This window comes from Heptranchias perlo, chromosome 5 (assembly GCF_035084215.1).
Source record: "Heptranchias perlo isolate sHepPer1 chromosome 5, sHepPer1.hap1, whole genome shotgun sequence".
In the NCBI taxonomy this organism is placed as follows: domain Eukaryota; kingdom Metazoa; phylum Chordata; class Chondrichthyes; order Hexanchiformes; family Hexanchidae; genus Heptranchias; species Heptranchias perlo.
The window spans coordinates 4351738-4367747 of NC_090329.1; the positions used below are offsets into that span (position 1 = coordinate 4351738).

Sequence of the window (16010 nt, forward strand, 5' to 3'; positions counted from 1 at the left end):
CCCGCCATATTGTGTAAGGACAAAAAATATGCACTCTTTACCCATTAGACCCTTTGCATATGCAGAGAAGGGGCCCAACGCCCGTTTAAGGCCCCCTCTCCTAAATTGGTTCACTCTGAGGCCCCAACATTGGCTGCATTTGGAAACCAAGGCTAGGGATCGCCTGCCAGCCAAGAAGGTAAGTAACTTACCTGAATGTGGAGCCCTGGGGAGCAGGCGTGCTACTCCCGACCCCAAATTAAAGGTACCAATCACCGTTACTCCCCTCCCCCCAACTCCTACCCCCCCACTCCACCCAATCTCCCCCGCTCCTGGCCCCGACCCACTTACCAGCCCAGCTCCTGGCCCCGACCCTGCCCCCAGCTGAGCTCCTGGCCCCGACTCCTGGACCCACTTACCTAAGGACTGCTGCCATGCTCGTAGTGGCCTGATCTTACACTCTGCCATTGGGCTTAAATCTATGCATCAGCTCCATTATAATGAGGCCCAAAGCTCCATACCTGGGGGCTTTGGACCTTACCATTCAGGCGCAGGGAGAGAACCCAGAATTTCTGGGCCTAGCACATTCAAAATGCAGCTGGATACTATAATGGAAGAGTTAGGATTCTGGAGGGATGAGCTTTGGTGAGTTGAATTTTGTTTGTCCTTGACTTTTCTTATGTTCTTATTGGAAGTTTACAAACTCTGTTGCATCAGCTTTAGCAGTGTCAAATTATAGATCACAGTCATTTTTGCTCACTAAACCATGTGCTTCCTTCTATCAAGATGCCCTATGACAGGCATCATAATATCTTTTGCAGCAGCCTCATGGAATAACTAGCATTAGATGTTCAATGATAAGCTTCATTGAATTGTCGTAAGAGGGCCCTATAATCAATTTTTCAGACAAAAGCCTTCAAAGCTAACATTTTAACCATGCTCTGACACGATTACGCATTAACTGTTATTGAGTGGCTCACTGCTTGTTTGATTTAGAATACTTGAACTTAGACTATTGATAGTCCCTGTTTACCGTGTTATAAGTTGGATTTACAGAGGTAATTTTCCAACTCCTCGTAACTGACGGGGAATCTCACTCACCGGAAGTCATATCAGAAATTCGGGCAGGCACCACACATAATTTCTGACCTTTGCCCTTTATCTTGGTCATTTAAAGGCTATAATATGTAATTTGATATGTGATCTTATCAATGTGGCTAAAATGGAAACTGGCTTTCATTGGATAATTGCACCCTGCCCGTTGCAAAGATTCTTCAAATCAAGAAAAAATAGAAAAATCATTTAGTTAAATTTAATTTTTATTTTGTACTCCTGAGATTAAGAAATGTGACACAATATAGGCTTTCTGAGAACACATCGGTCACATTAAATCTCAATCCAATTTATTTTGACTTAATTTAATAACTGTTAGTTCTCTCCTATTTACATCCAGAGCTGGAGGACCAGCTGAATAGGAACAGGTGGTGCAAATCTCTGAAAGTGCAGGCATATCGTGCTGATATAACCACACAAAGATAAGAACACTAGCACGAGTTAACTGTATTTAAATGTCCATTTGGATGACTCATTAAAAAGACTTGAATCAAATGAGATACTTTAGTTTTTGAGGGTTGAACTCACCAATATTTATACATTGCTCTCTTTCCCTTCTCTTCGATCACTCTGTTACTCAGCGTCTTACACAATGAAATTAGGCAGATAATCTTCTCCCAGGGCGTCTGCCAGTGCTGCTTTGTAACCAGTTACTAGGAAGTGCATGACAGCAGCCTACAGTGACATTTCACTTTCCTCCCTTTGGGGAATCACCTGGGCTCCACTTGTGGGAAGGCACATATGAATCACATTGCATTAACTTTCTCCAAGAAAACATCCTTACTGAATGTGAGGTGAGGGAGGGAATTGTTCAAACTCCAGTTAAATGCATTGCCGTATCTAATTCACTGTAGACTATTTGCAGTAAATGTTCACCTTCTGACACAGAGTATTGCATATTGTAAATGTATAATGGGAATTCAAGGGCTTGATCCCTCTGATTCTCTGTCCGTTTGAACTAATTGGGGAAGTAGTATCTCATATATGAGAAATAGGTGAATGACCTTTTTCTTTGTGTCTGCAAACTTTCCAAGATCTGTGTGTCAGTAATTCACAGGCAGCGCAAAAATCACAAGCACAAAAATGATCAGCGGAAAAGTATATAGGAACACAGGAACAAATCAAAGTAGAAAAGGTATTTTCAATCCATCAGGGCGGTCCCAGAATTCAAAAACAGAGTACTTACCTCACTACTTTATCCCCCATTTCAATCTCTCACAAATGCCTATTCAACTCCCTCTTAAATTGACTGATGTTATCAGCCGTGATTGCCTTCTTGGTCAGTCCATTCCAAATGGACAGTTTCCTCGAAGTAAAGGGAATTAGGGGTTACGGGGAGCGGGCAGGAAATTGGACATGAATTTAGATTTGAGGTTAGGATCAGATCAGCCATGATCTTATTGAATGGCGGAGCAGGCTCGAGGGGCCGATTGGCCGACTCCTGCTCCTATTTCTTATGTTCTTAAATATTCACCTCCCCTGTGTGAAATAGCTTTATCTGATCTGTCTGTTCGCCCTCCCTTTTCTGAGCTTCACCCTATCTGTTGTTGTTATTCTCTAGTACAACATTACAGAAGCTGCTGCTTCGTCCTATGGTTCGCTCACAGTTCTATCAGATTGTGCCAATCCCCTGTTGTAAATCTGGCAGGAGATCGGCAGAAATCCCCGGGAAAGGGTGAAAAGGACAGTTGACACCATTTTGCCGGGCTTTCTGCTGATCTTTTGCCAAAGTTACGGCAGGAGATCGGGAGAACTCCTATGGAAATTCTACCCCATGATACTTATCACAGATCCAGTGTATGGAGAGAAAAGGGGCTCAGTTTTAAATGTAAATTGACGGGTGCGTTGGGGGCAGGGGGGCTGCCAAAATTGCAAAAATGCATAGCGGGTTCGGAAGCCGGCTCCAACCCGCCAACTTCCGAGTTCCCCACAGACCCACCTGTGTACGCGCAGGCTTCCCGAATCCAGAACCTCCAGCCTCCAGCCTCTCTGATCCTCGTTGCTGGCCCTTTAAAGTGAAGTCTTACCTTCCTAGAGTTTGGAGAAGGTTGGTGGCAGCCTCTTCGCAGACCCTCCAATCTGGGGGGGGGGGGGGGCCGAGGAGGAGGCCCCAGAAGATGACATAGAAGGTATTCTTAGGTCACTCATGTGTCATTTAAATTTGACTTAAATGCATCTGCCTGTTTCAGGTGGCAGCTCTCCACACAAGCTCAGGGACATGTGAAGTGCAAAGGGAGCAGAGACCTGACCTGATGGGTCACCACCTTTTTCTTCTGGTTTGCACCTGGGAAATAGGCATACCTGGGACACGAGACAGATGACAGCTGACCCCATCAGCTTTAGTCTCATTGCAATTTCCTTTTTATCACAGCCACCCACCGTATGCAGAATTAAAGCTCAACGAGAAGGGGAACATTTTATGAATTAGTGGTCCTGGTGCAGAGCCTCGCTCGATGGGAGAGCAGATTGCATGTGGAGGGCAATGCACCTAATTTAGACTACGGGATTTAAGCAGAAAATCTAGGCTATAACTTCACTGCGGTACTGAGGGAGTGCTGCATTGTTGGAGGTGTTGTCTTTTGGATAAGATATTAAACTGAGACTCCACCATTATAAGATCAGAAGTGGGGATGTTCACTGGTGATTGCACAGTGTTCAGTTCTATTCGCAACCCCTCAGATAATGAAGCAGTCCGTGCCCTCATGCAGCAAGACCTGGACAACATCCAGGCTTGGGCTGATAAACGGCAAGTAACATTCAGACCACACAAGTGTCATTCAATGACCATCTCCAGCAAGAAACCACTTCCACTTCACGTTTAATGACATTACAATCACCGAGTCCCCGACCATCAACCTACCTAATCATGGAAATAAAAGATCCCACAGCACTATTCAAAGAAGAGTAGGGGAGTTCTCCTGATGTCCTGGCCAACATTTATCACTCAATCAACTCCACCAAAATCAATACTCGGTTTGGGTTCCACCAGGACCACTCGGCTCCAGACCTCATTACAGCCTTGGTCCAAACATGGACAAAAGAGCTGAGTTCCGGCAGTGAGGTGAGAGTGACTGCCCTTGACATCAAGGCAGCATTTGACCGAGTGTGACACCAAGGAGCCCTAGTAAAACTGCAGTCAATGTGATCAGGGGAAAACTCTCCAGTGGCTGGAGTCATAACTGGTACGAATGAAAATGGGTTGTGTTCATTGGAGGCCAAACATCTCAGCCCCAGGACACTGCTGCAGGAGTTCCTCAGGGCAGCCTCCTGGGCCTGACTATCTCCAGCTGCTTCAACAATGACCTTCCCACCATTATAAGATCAGAAGTGGGGCTGTTCACTGGTGATTGCACAGTGTTCAGTTCCATTCGCAATTCCGCAGATAATGAAGCAGTCCGTGCCCGCATGCAGCAAGACCTGGACAACATCCAGGCTTGGGCTGATAAGTAGCAAGTAACATTCAGACCACACAAGTGTCATTCAATGACCATCTCCAACAAGAAACCACTTCCACTTCACGTTTAATGACATTACAATCACCGAGTCCCCGACCATCAAAATCCTCGGGGTCACCATTGGCCAGAATTGGACCAGCCACATAAATGCCGTAGCTACTAGAGCAGATAGAGATTCCGTTTTCTGCGATGAGTGACTCACCTCCTGACTCCCTAAAGCCTCTCTACCATCTATAAGGCACAAGCCAGGAGTGTGATGGAATATTCTGGATGAGTGCAGTTGCAACAACAGTCAAGAATCTCGACACAATCCAGGACAAAGCAGTCCACTTGAGTGGCACCCCATCCACCACCCTAAACATTCACTCCTTCCAACATCAGTGAACCGTGGCTGCACAGGACAGGACAGCCAAGGCTTCTTCGGCAGCACGCTCACTACCTAGAAGGACAAGGACAGCAGGTGCTCTTCCAAGTACCCCTCCAAGTCACACATCACCCCGACTTGGAAATATATCGCCGTTCCTTCATCGTCGCTGGGTCAAAATCCTGGAACTCCCTTCCTAACAGCACTGTGGGAGAACCTTCACCACACGGTTCAAGAAGAAGGCCCACCACCACCCACTCAAGGGCAATAAATATCAGGGATGCCCATAACCCGACAGTGAATTAAAACAAGTGATTATTTATTTATCCCATTGCTATTTGTAGGACCCTGTTGTGTGCAAATTGACTCACATTTTCTTACAAAAAATCACTACGGTGGTAATTTTAACCCTACCCGCCTGCCGGAATCACCCAGGTTTCTTACCCACAGGAAAGCTGGCAGGAATTCACCGTTCTAAATTTTAACCTGCTCTACTGAGCAGGCAGCAAGGACATCTGCCCAAAGCTGGCAGGATCCTTCTATACATATCCATAATATCATAGTATCATACAAGGTACAGCATAGCAGGAGGCCATTCGGCCCATCGTGCCTGTGCCGGCTCTTTGAAAGAGCTATCCAATTCCCCTGCTCTTTCCCCATAGTCCTGTAAATTTTTTCCCTTCAAGTATTTATCCAATTCCCTTTTGAAAGTTATTATTGAATCTGCTTCCACCGCCCTTTCAGGCAGCGCATTCCAGATCATAACAACTCGCTGCATCAAGAATTGTTTCCTCATGTTGCCTCTGGCTCTTTTGCCGATCACCTTAAATCCGTGTCCTCTGGTTACCGACCCTTCTGCCACTGGAAACAGTTTCTCCTTATTTACTCTGTCAAAACTGTTCATGATTTTGAACACCTCTATCAAATCTCCCCTTAACCACCTCTGTTCTAAAGAGAACAACCCCAGCTTCTCCAGTCTCTCCACATAACTGAAGTCCCTCATCCCTGGCACCATTCTAGTAAATCTCTTCTGCACCCTCTCTAAGGCCTTGACATCCTTCCTAAAGTGCGGTGCCCAGAATTGAACACAATACTCCAGCTGAGACCTAACCAGTGTTTTATAAAGGTTGAGCATAATTCCTTGCTTTTGTACTCTATGCCTCTATTAATAAAGCCCAAGATCCTGTATGCCTTTTTTAACAGCCTTCTCAACTTTTCCTGCCACCTTCAAAGATTTGTGTACGTGCACCCCCAGGTCTCTCTGTTCCTGCACCCCCTTTAAAATTGTACCATTTAGTTTATATTGCCTCTCCTCATTCTTCCCACCAAAATGGATCACCACACTTCTCTACGTTAAATTTCATCTGCCATGTGTCTGTCCATTTCACCAGTCTGTCTGTGTCCTCCTGAAGTCTGTTACTATCCTCCACATTGTTTACTACATTTCTGAGTTTCATGTCATCTGCAGACTTTGAAATTATGCCCTCTATACCCAAATCCACGTCATTAATACATTTCAAAAAGAGCAATGGTCCTAATACTGACCCCTGGGGAACACCACTGTATACTTCCCTCCAGTCTGAAAAACAACCGTTCACCACTACTCTCTGCTTTCTGTCCTGTAGCCAATTTTGTATCCACGCTGCCACTGTCCCTTTAATCCCATGGGCTTTAATTTTGCCAACAAATCTATAATGTGGTACTTTGTCGAATGCCTTTTGAAAATCCACATACACATCAACCGTACTACCCTCATCAACCCTCTCCGTTACTTCATCAAAAAACTCCATAAATTTACTCAAACACGATTTTCCTTTAACAAATCCGTGCTGACTTTCATTTTTTAGCCCAGACTTTTCCAAGTGCCAATTAATTTTGTCCAGGATTATTGTCTCTAAAAGTTTCCCCACCACCGACGTTAGGCTGACTGGTCTGTAATTGCCGGGTTTATCCCTCTCCCCTTTTTTGAACAGGGGTGTAACATTTGTAATCCTTCAGTCCACTGGCATCTTCCCATATCTAAGGAGGATTGGAAGATTGTGGCCAGAGCCTCCGCAATTTCCACCCTTACTTCCCTCAGTAACCTAGGATGTATCCCATCTGGACTTTGAGCGCTGCCAATCTTTTAAGTACCTCCTCTTTATCTATTTTTATCCTATCCAATATCACTACTACCCCCTCCTTTACTGCTACAATGGCGGCATCCTCTTCTCTAGTGAAGACAGATGTGAAGTATTCATTTAGTACCTCAGCCATGCCCTCTGTCTCCACAAGAAGATCTCCTTTTTTGTCCCTAATCGGCCCCACCCTTCCTTTGACTACCTCTTTACTATTTATATGTTTATAAAAGACTTTTGGGTTCCCTTTGTATTAGCCGCTAATCTATTCTCGTACTCTCTCTTTGCTCCTCTTATTTCCTTTCTTAGATCTCCTCTGTACTTTCTGTATTTAACCTGGTTCTCCACTATTATGAACCTTACATTCATCATAAGCCTCCTTTTTCTGTTACATTTTAATCTTTATGGACTAGAAATTGGGCCATCTACCGCCCGTTGTTTCGGTGCTACACGGCCTCACGGAGTTCCAAGATGGCGTCTTGGATGCGCATGCATGCGCCGGACGCCATCTTGGTATAGGTATTAGCGCATGGGCAGAGAGCAAACGCCGGCAGTGTGTAAAGTAGAGTGAAAGTGCGTCCAATCAGAGTGCAACGCTGATTAAAAGTGATAGACACTTTTTTGTAACTTAATGCTCCACTCAACGCACAGTCTTAACCAAGAACACCTGAACCTGTCTTCGAGTGCCTGGAGGACCCCCCACCAGCACTATTTAAAGAGATCATGCAGTGTTGCAGGTTGGTTGCTGGATTATTGCTTCTGGCAGCTGATAGAATAGGCAGTGTTTTTTGAAGCTCCCGATACTTACTGAGAATTGCTCGAGTACATTTGAGAGTGGTTTGGCAGGTACTGCCTTACGGTTGGGAAAGTTACAACACTGTTTGAAGAAGATTCCTGGCAACCATGAGTGGTCTGCTAGGGCTCCCACTGGGCATAGAACACAACTGGGAGCGTGCAGAGAGGCCACGCAGAGCAGGTCAGGCTGTGAGGAGAGGCAGGAGGAGGAAGAGGCGCAGGGCACTGAGCAGGAGACCATATCCCATTAGGACCTTCAGGGACCAATACCCTTAGCTCATCAGTGCATCCGATGGCTGAGGTTCACCAAGGAGGTCGTGACGGAGATCTGTCAACTGCTACAGCCTCAACTGCAGCCTCAGAGCAGGGCGAGGACAGCATTGCCTGTGGCTGTCAAGGTAACCCTGGCACTGAACTTCTACAGCTCTGGATCATTTCAGGCCTGTGCTGGTGATCTGTGCAACATCTCACAGTGTGCAGTGCACTGCTGCATAAGGGAGGTCACAGAGGCACTATACGAGATGCAGAACAGGTTCATCATGTTCCCTCTTGATAGAGACAAGCAGAACGAGTGAGCACAAGGGTTTGCTCACATTGCAGGCTTCCCCATGGTGCAGGGTGTCATTGACTGCACACATAATGCTTTGTGTGCTCCACATATCAACTCAGCCATCTTCATGAACTGAAAGAGCTTCTGCTCCCTCAACATGCAGCTGGTGTGCGACCACATGCAGCGTATCATGGAGATCGATGCCCGCTACCCTGGGAGCAGTCATGACGCCTTCGTTATGCCGCAGTCCAATGTGCCAACTATCTTTCATCCGCCTCAGCAAGTCAAAGGTTGGCTACTGGGTGACAAGGGCTATCCCCTCATGTAGTGGCTCATGACACTGGTGCGGCATGCACACACACGTGCAGAGTGGACCTACAATGGGACGTCATGGAGCACACCATAGGCCTCCTGAAACAACGCTTCTGCTGCCTGTTCTGGAGGAGCCCCGCAGTACTCCACTGAGTGGGTGGGAAGAATCATCGTAGTATGCTGCATGTTGCACAACCTCGCCATTACGAGGGGCCAGCCCTTGCCACCGGTGATCCGGCAAGACCCTGAGCCAGAGGAAGAGGAGGAAGAGGAAGAGACTGAGGAGGAGGAGATGGAGGAGGCTGAGGAGGAGGAGGGGAAGGAGCCAGAGGAGGAAGTGGATGAAGAGGCAAGAGGGCAACAAGGAACACACGCCTTGTCTGCAAGGGCCCTGCGTGCTCACCTGATCCGTGAGCTACATCAATAATGTGAACGATATCTCTCAACTCACCAACAGTCCTGCACTCCCCACCTTTCCTCTCCCACATGACCATCAAATTGCCCTCTATCTGATTACACATTGCTTCCCCCCTTAGCTCATCGCAGAAATAAAAACCACCGCCAAATGCAAATTCAAAGTCACATTTATCAATTAACAAGTTAAATTATGCAAACGAAATGAGACTATTCCCCCTTGTACATTCCCTTAGTGCCTGTTGTCCGTGTGCCTTTACCTATCCTAGTGCTCCTACGAGGTGCTTCCCCAGTGGCTGGAGCATGGGTGGTGGGAGGCTGCTGACCTTCAATGGAGGAGAGTGCAGATGGCCTTGGAGGTCGACCTCGAGCAGCTCTGGGCCGGGAGGGCCCGGCTTCAGACGGCACCATCTCAGCATGGGCTGCAGCAGCCTGGCCTGGCTGGCCAACAGGCAATAGCAAGGGCACTGGCGGAATGGCAGGAATGGGAGCAAGAATGCTGTCGTCCAGAGAGAGGACATCAGGTCCGGCTGCCACTCTCCCGGGGCGGTGCCTCAGCAATCCTGGTGATCGGCTGGGGAACGGATTGCTGGAGTGCTGTGATGCCCTGGAAGCCCCGTTCCACAGTGGTCCCCAGACCCACGATATCAGCAGCCTGAGCTTCCAAGGCAGCAGTCAGACCTTGGATGGCAGATGTTTGTGCTGCAATGGAAGCTGTGACATCAGTCATCAGACGCTACATCATGGTGGGTTCCACAGGTGCGCTGATGGAGGTGACCACCCGTTCCATGTTGGAAAGGATGGGCTCCAAGCTCTGCACAAAGCCCTGCGCCAAGTTGGAGCTGGACTCCTCCGTGCCCCTTCTCACTGTGTCAGGCTTTCCAGTGCCCCAAGCATTTGTTGGTGTACGCCCATCAGCCGTCTTCTGTAGCCTGGCCCATCGAAGTCCTCATCTGAATCCTCTGCAGCAGAATTAGTGAGCGACCTCACCCTCTGGCGAGCTGGTACCTGTGGTATCTGTTCCCTTCGCCCCGGCTCCTGTGCACTTGTGCTCGGTGTATCTCCACGAGCAGATCCCTCCTCTAACCTAACCTCTAAAGGACGCACAGTGTCAGTCTCCGAGTTGGTGGATGCGAGTGTCAGATCGAGTGACGGTGTGGCTTCAGTGTCCTCCTGTGGCCTAATCCAATTTAACCCCCTGCATCTTTTGTCATCCAGGGAGCTCTAGTTTTGGATTCCCTTCCTTTCCCTCTCATAGAGATGTGTCTACTCTGTACCTGAACCAACTCCACCTTGAAGGCTTCCCATTGTTCAATTACTGTTTTGCTACCAATTATTGATTCTAATCCACTTGGGCAAGATTTCTTTTTAGCTCATTGAAATTCACCCTCCTCCAGTTAAGCATTTTCACATTTGATTGTTCCTTGTCCTTTTCTATAACTATTCTAAACCTAATGATATTATGATCACTGTTCCCCAAATGCTCCCCCACTGAAACATGCTCCACCTGCCCCACTTCATTCCGCAGAACTAGATCCAACACTGTTTCTTTCCTGGTTGGGCTAGAAGCACACTGATCCAGAAAGTTCTCTTGAACACATTTTAGGAATTCCTCCCCCTCTTTGCCCTTTACACTGTTACTATCCCAGTCCATATTGGGATAATTGAAGTCCCCCATTATCACTACTCTGTAGTTCTTGCATCTTTCTGTAATTTGCCTGCAAATTTGCTCCTCTATCTCCTTCCCACTATTTGGTGGCCTATAGAATACACCCAGTAGTGTAATAGCTCCTCTATTGTTCCTTAATTCTAACCAAATAGATTCTGTCTTTGACCCCTCAACTACATCACCCCTTTCCAGTGCGAGAATAGTTTCTTTGATCATTAGGGCCACACCCCCTTTCTTTCCTTCCCTATCTTTCCTGAATACCTTGTAGCCAGGAATATTAAGTTCCCAGTCCTCCCCTTCTTTGAGCATGTCAGGTCTCGATGATGTCATCGGGACCCGATTGCAGTTTTAAGTGGTGACCCAAGCAGAGAAACCACTGTGGCTTTCCCACCAGGTGAAGACAGCAGGAAGAGCAGCCAGAAATGGACCAAACAGGTAAAAAAATTTTAACTTTCCTATGGGGCCAGGAAGAGCCTTGGCACAGTTGGTGAGGTCATTAAACTTTGAACAACATTGTTGGTGCTTACATGTACCACCACCTCCTGCCAGACACTGGGACCCACTCTTTACACCGAGTTTCTGCTAGAAAGAAGACCTCTCCCCTCAGCTACCCTTGCTCAAGTAATATGTCCACTGGCCCATCAGAAAATCGGGGCACCTTGCTGCTTGCTCACTGTGAGTTGACATGGTTGATGTTTCAATATTACCTTTGCTTACAAAAAAATCACCAGTGTCCTTTTAAACTGCTGCAGACATTTGATGACTACAACAGCATGTGATTCCCTGCCCAGTGATGGCGAGCTCCCATTCAGAGGCATTACCCAGACCTGCAGCACACATACAAATATACGGATCATGCGGATTCTGGATAGGTGGATTCAGCACATCAGTTGTTGAGCAGCGCTAAGGGGCAACATCAAAATCACTCCTGGTGCTTTGTTTAAATGTAATTTCATGTTTTAGAAAACAAGTTATAACTACTTTTGATTTTGTGATTTAGCACTAATCTCACTTGGATAGAATCTATGATTCTATGACATAGAAGGGCCAATTTTACAAAATCACATTCCCCACCAGCAGCACATATAAGGAGATCATATTAATATCGTAATGATTCGGGTAGGAGAAGAGTATTGGTACCTACCCTTCCAAACCTCCCCTTGGTTCTCTTACAGTGATTCTGGAGTTAATAGTCCTGTAACCTCATTCAGAACAGGAATTCATCCAGTCCCTTTTTAAAATCTGCCGTGGTTTTCTATTCTGTCAATCCCACTGGAAATCTGTTCCAAAAATCTAGTACTCTCTACATTTCTTGGGGCTGAATTCCACAGGACCTCGACCCGTCTCCTGCTGTAACTCCAGCAGGTGACCAGCCCTGCCCCCCTCCCCGCCCCCCCCCATTTTCTATGACACCAAGCACTCGCTTTCCTCAGTGGTTGATTTACCATTGAAGTAGCAAAGAAACTCCCCATCCACATGTCAGTGTAACTCCACCAGAAACCAACCAGAACCAGAAGATTCACAGTGGGCTCCCAGTGCTATTAACACTCTCTGTATGCAGTCTGCCTTTGGATCGAGGAAAATCCAGTGGTGCTGCAGCAGCTGAAAGGGCCATGGCAGCCATCATGTGTCTGCAACAATGTGGCTCACTGCAGTGGCTGAGGCTGGTGCTTCTCGGTGGTGACTTACCTCGGTGGTGGGCAAACTATTAGAATCAATACTGAGCGATAGGATAAACTGTCACTTGGAAAGACACGGTTTAATCAGGGATAGTCAGCATGGATTTGTTCAGGGAAGGTCATGCCTTACAAATCTGATTGAATTCTTTGAGGAAGTGACAAGGAGGATTGATGAGGGTAGTGCAGTGGATGTTGTCAAATGCCTTACTTAAATCCATGTAGACAAGGTCCCAAATGGCAGACTGGTCAGAAAGGTAAAAGCCCATGGGATACAGGGAAATGTGGTGAATTGGATCCAAAATTGGCTCAGTAACAGGAAACAAAGGGTAAAAGTCGATGGATGTCTTTGCGAATGGAAATCCGTTTCCAGTGGTGTGCCACAGGGCGCAGTGTTGGGTCCCTTGCTGTTTGTGGTATATATTAATGATTTGGACTTGAATGTAGGGGGCATGATTGGCAAATTTGCTGACGACACAAAAATTGGCCGTGTAGTTGATGGTGAAGAGGATAGCTGTAGACTCCAAGAAGATATCAATGGGTTGGTGGAGTGGGCGGAAAAGTGGCAAATGGAGTTCAACCCGGAGAAGTGTGAGGTAATGCACTTAGGGAGGGCAAACAGTAAAAGGGAATACGCAGTAAACGGGAATATATTGAGAGGGGTAGAGGAAGTGAGAGACCTTGGAGTGCATGTGCACAGGTCCCTGAAGGTGGCAGTACAGGTTGTGAAGAAGGCATACGGAATGCTCTCCGTTATTAGCCGAGGTATAGAATACAAAAGCAGGGATGTAATGATGAACTGTATAAAACGCTGGTAAGGCCACAGCTGGAGTATTGTGCGCAGTTCTGGTCACCACATTACAGGAAGGACGTAATTGCTGTGGAGAGAGTGCAGAGAAGATTTACAAGAATGTTGCCAGGGCTTGAAAATTGCAGCTACGAGGAGAGATTGGATAGGCTGGGGTTGTTTTCCTTGGAGCAGAGGAGGCTGAGGGGAGACTTGATTGAGGTGTACAAAATTATGAGGGGCCCAGATAGAGTAGACAGGAAGTACCTGTTTCCCCTAGCGGAGAGTTCAAGAACTAGAGGACATAGATTTAAGCTGATTGGCGGAAGGATTAGAGGGGACATGAGGAAAAACTTTTTTACCCAGAGGGTGGTGGGTGTATGGAATTCGCTGCCTGAATTGGTGAGGCAGGGACCCTCAACTCTTTTAAAAAGTACCTGGACCTGCACCTAAAGTGCTGTAAGCTGCAGGGCTACGGACCGGGTGCTGGAAGGTGGGATTAGAATGGGCACCTGGTTGTTCTTCGAGCCAGCGCAGACACGATGGGCCGAATGGCCCCCTTCTGTGCTGTATCTTTTCTATGGTTCTATGGTTCTTCAGGTCACTGAGCCCACAACTTTAATGACTCTTCAATTGAATTACTGACTGCAATGCAGCAAAAAAGGACCCAGCTTTTTGCCCTGGAGGGGCATTGAAGGAGATAGCCTTGGCAGTGAGAGCCACCTGTTGCAGCCCCACCACATCGACTTAATGCGAGAAGTAGTTTACTGACCTCTTCACAACAGCCAAGGTATCAAGAGGCAGTTACACCATGGAAGAGCACACTGTAATAAGAATGTTTCCCGGTTACAGCCTTCACTGTATTGAATACCATCCGTAACTTATCACCCATGATGCCTTTCCCACACCTAGGATACGGACCAAATGCTGGAATATGGGATTAGAGTAGACAGGGCTTGATGGCCGGCGCGGACACGATGGGCCGAAGGGCCTCTATCCGTGCTGTATGACTCTATGACCTTCCTTCTCATGCAAGTGTTTCTACACTCACAGCTGTAAGTGTAGAGAAACAGTGCCCCACTCACTGTAACTATTTCAATACCTGCACTTATTCTCACCCTCATGCCTTCTGAATCCTGGCATACGTCATATATGCAGAGTGCCTTCACTCTGTTTACTTTCTTCTTAAAGGGGAAACAGACCCCCAACCCAATATTTGGATATACCACCCTGAAACCTCAAGGTCCCTGATGGAAATCATCAGCCAGCTACCTCAGAACCTCCTGCCACTGTAGGAGATGTAGGAGGCTAGGTTCAAATGGACACACACAACAGCATGCACCAAGGGGAGGCTTGGTGGTAAGAGGGTTGTCAGATTTTATCATCACTGTTGGGATGTGTGTGGAGTGAATTGGGCAAGATTAGGAAATGTCTATGTGAAGGAACAACAGAATATGAGCCTTTATAGCTTTGGAGGACAGTTATCTGTCAGCAAGTGACTGAATTGAGCTTTTTGCCCAAAGGAGCTGTGATGGAAAGACTCATTTGGCAATGGGCTTGGATCTCAGTCAACTGAAGGTCTTCCCTATGAGCTGTGTCCACACTGTCTGGCAGCTGGAACAACTCAGTTACTGGTTTGTTAAAAGATTTCCATCAGGGAGGAGTGGATATGAGTGGGTAGGGGGTCAGAGACCACCTAGGCAGTCTGTTCAGCCTATCCTACCTGTGGTTGACCTCTTAATCCTCTTCTTCATCTTCAAAGCAGAGGAATAGGAGAGGCTTAAGGAAAACTCTATTAGTTTCTGAAGCCCAGTCTGCAACCTTAAAACTTTTTTTAAAAACTGTCAAAAATTTAGAACTATTTAAAGAAACTTAAAAATATAATTTCTGCAGAAGCCTGGGAAAAATGGCAGTAACGAGTAAACATGGGCAATTATGCCATTTCTCCAAGGGGTTTGCCAATCGCTCACTGAAGTTAGAGCAGGTGATTGGGACAACCCTTGGAAATTCAGGGCTGTAAACCTCAAATGCAGTCCTGTATTTGATGTACTGACAAAAGTCCTGACCTTCCGGCTTCCTTTCTGTTAATATTTCATTGCAGTTTAGTTTCCATATTGATTTTTGTACCTACTTTCAGGTAAATGAGTGCTAGTAAATGCGAGTAACTTGTAAATGTTTATTTTTAGTGTCACTTTTTAAATGTGTTTTGTTCCTTCACTTGACTCTAGGGAATAGATCTGTACAAGTTAATGGAAGCTGGTCACTTTATCTGTAAAGCTCTGAACAGGAAGACCAACTCAAAAGTGGCTCAGGCCTGTTACAAGCCATGATATGGACCCATGATATGGAGCTCAATAGACATTCCATGCTGCAAGTATTTAAGCCATAATGTTTAATGTTAATATTAAACTTAATGCTGCACTGGAGCACTTGAAATAATGTTATGTGCCATGGTACGATACCTCATGTTTGCATTTTGTGTGAGCATAGTCAGATGAGACTTAGGTCTATGAACCATTAATATTTGGTGCCAGCAGTCAACATCCATCTACTGTAATACTGTATCCTTCTGACAGTTTAGCTTATAGAACAATCAAGGGCAAGGACAGAGCCTGAAATTTCAGTCACAAAGCCTGACATTCTGTCACTAACAACAAAATGACTCTTCATCTACATTGCCTATTCCACCAGGACAAACATTCCATTTACTCACCAACTCTGCATAGATGAACAAAGAGGGAGTCAAACACCTCCCCCTATCCCCACATTCAGACTTTAG

General features: G+C 46.5%; 1 protein-coding gene across 1 annotated transcript in view; it reads left to right on the forward strand.

The window, feature by feature from the left end:
* Window positions 1-15561, forward strand: part of hmgcll1 (3-hydroxymethyl-3-methylglutaryl-CoA lyase like 1) — a 370971-nt gene extending 355410 nt beyond the window's left edge. Inside the window, exon 9 of the mRNA XM_067983696.1 lies at window positions 15460-15561. Coding sequence (XP_067839797.1) covers window positions 15460-15561 — 102 coding nt within the window. The remainder of the gene's footprint in view (window positions 1-15459) is intronic.
* Window positions 15562-16010: the final 449 nt, after the last annotated feature.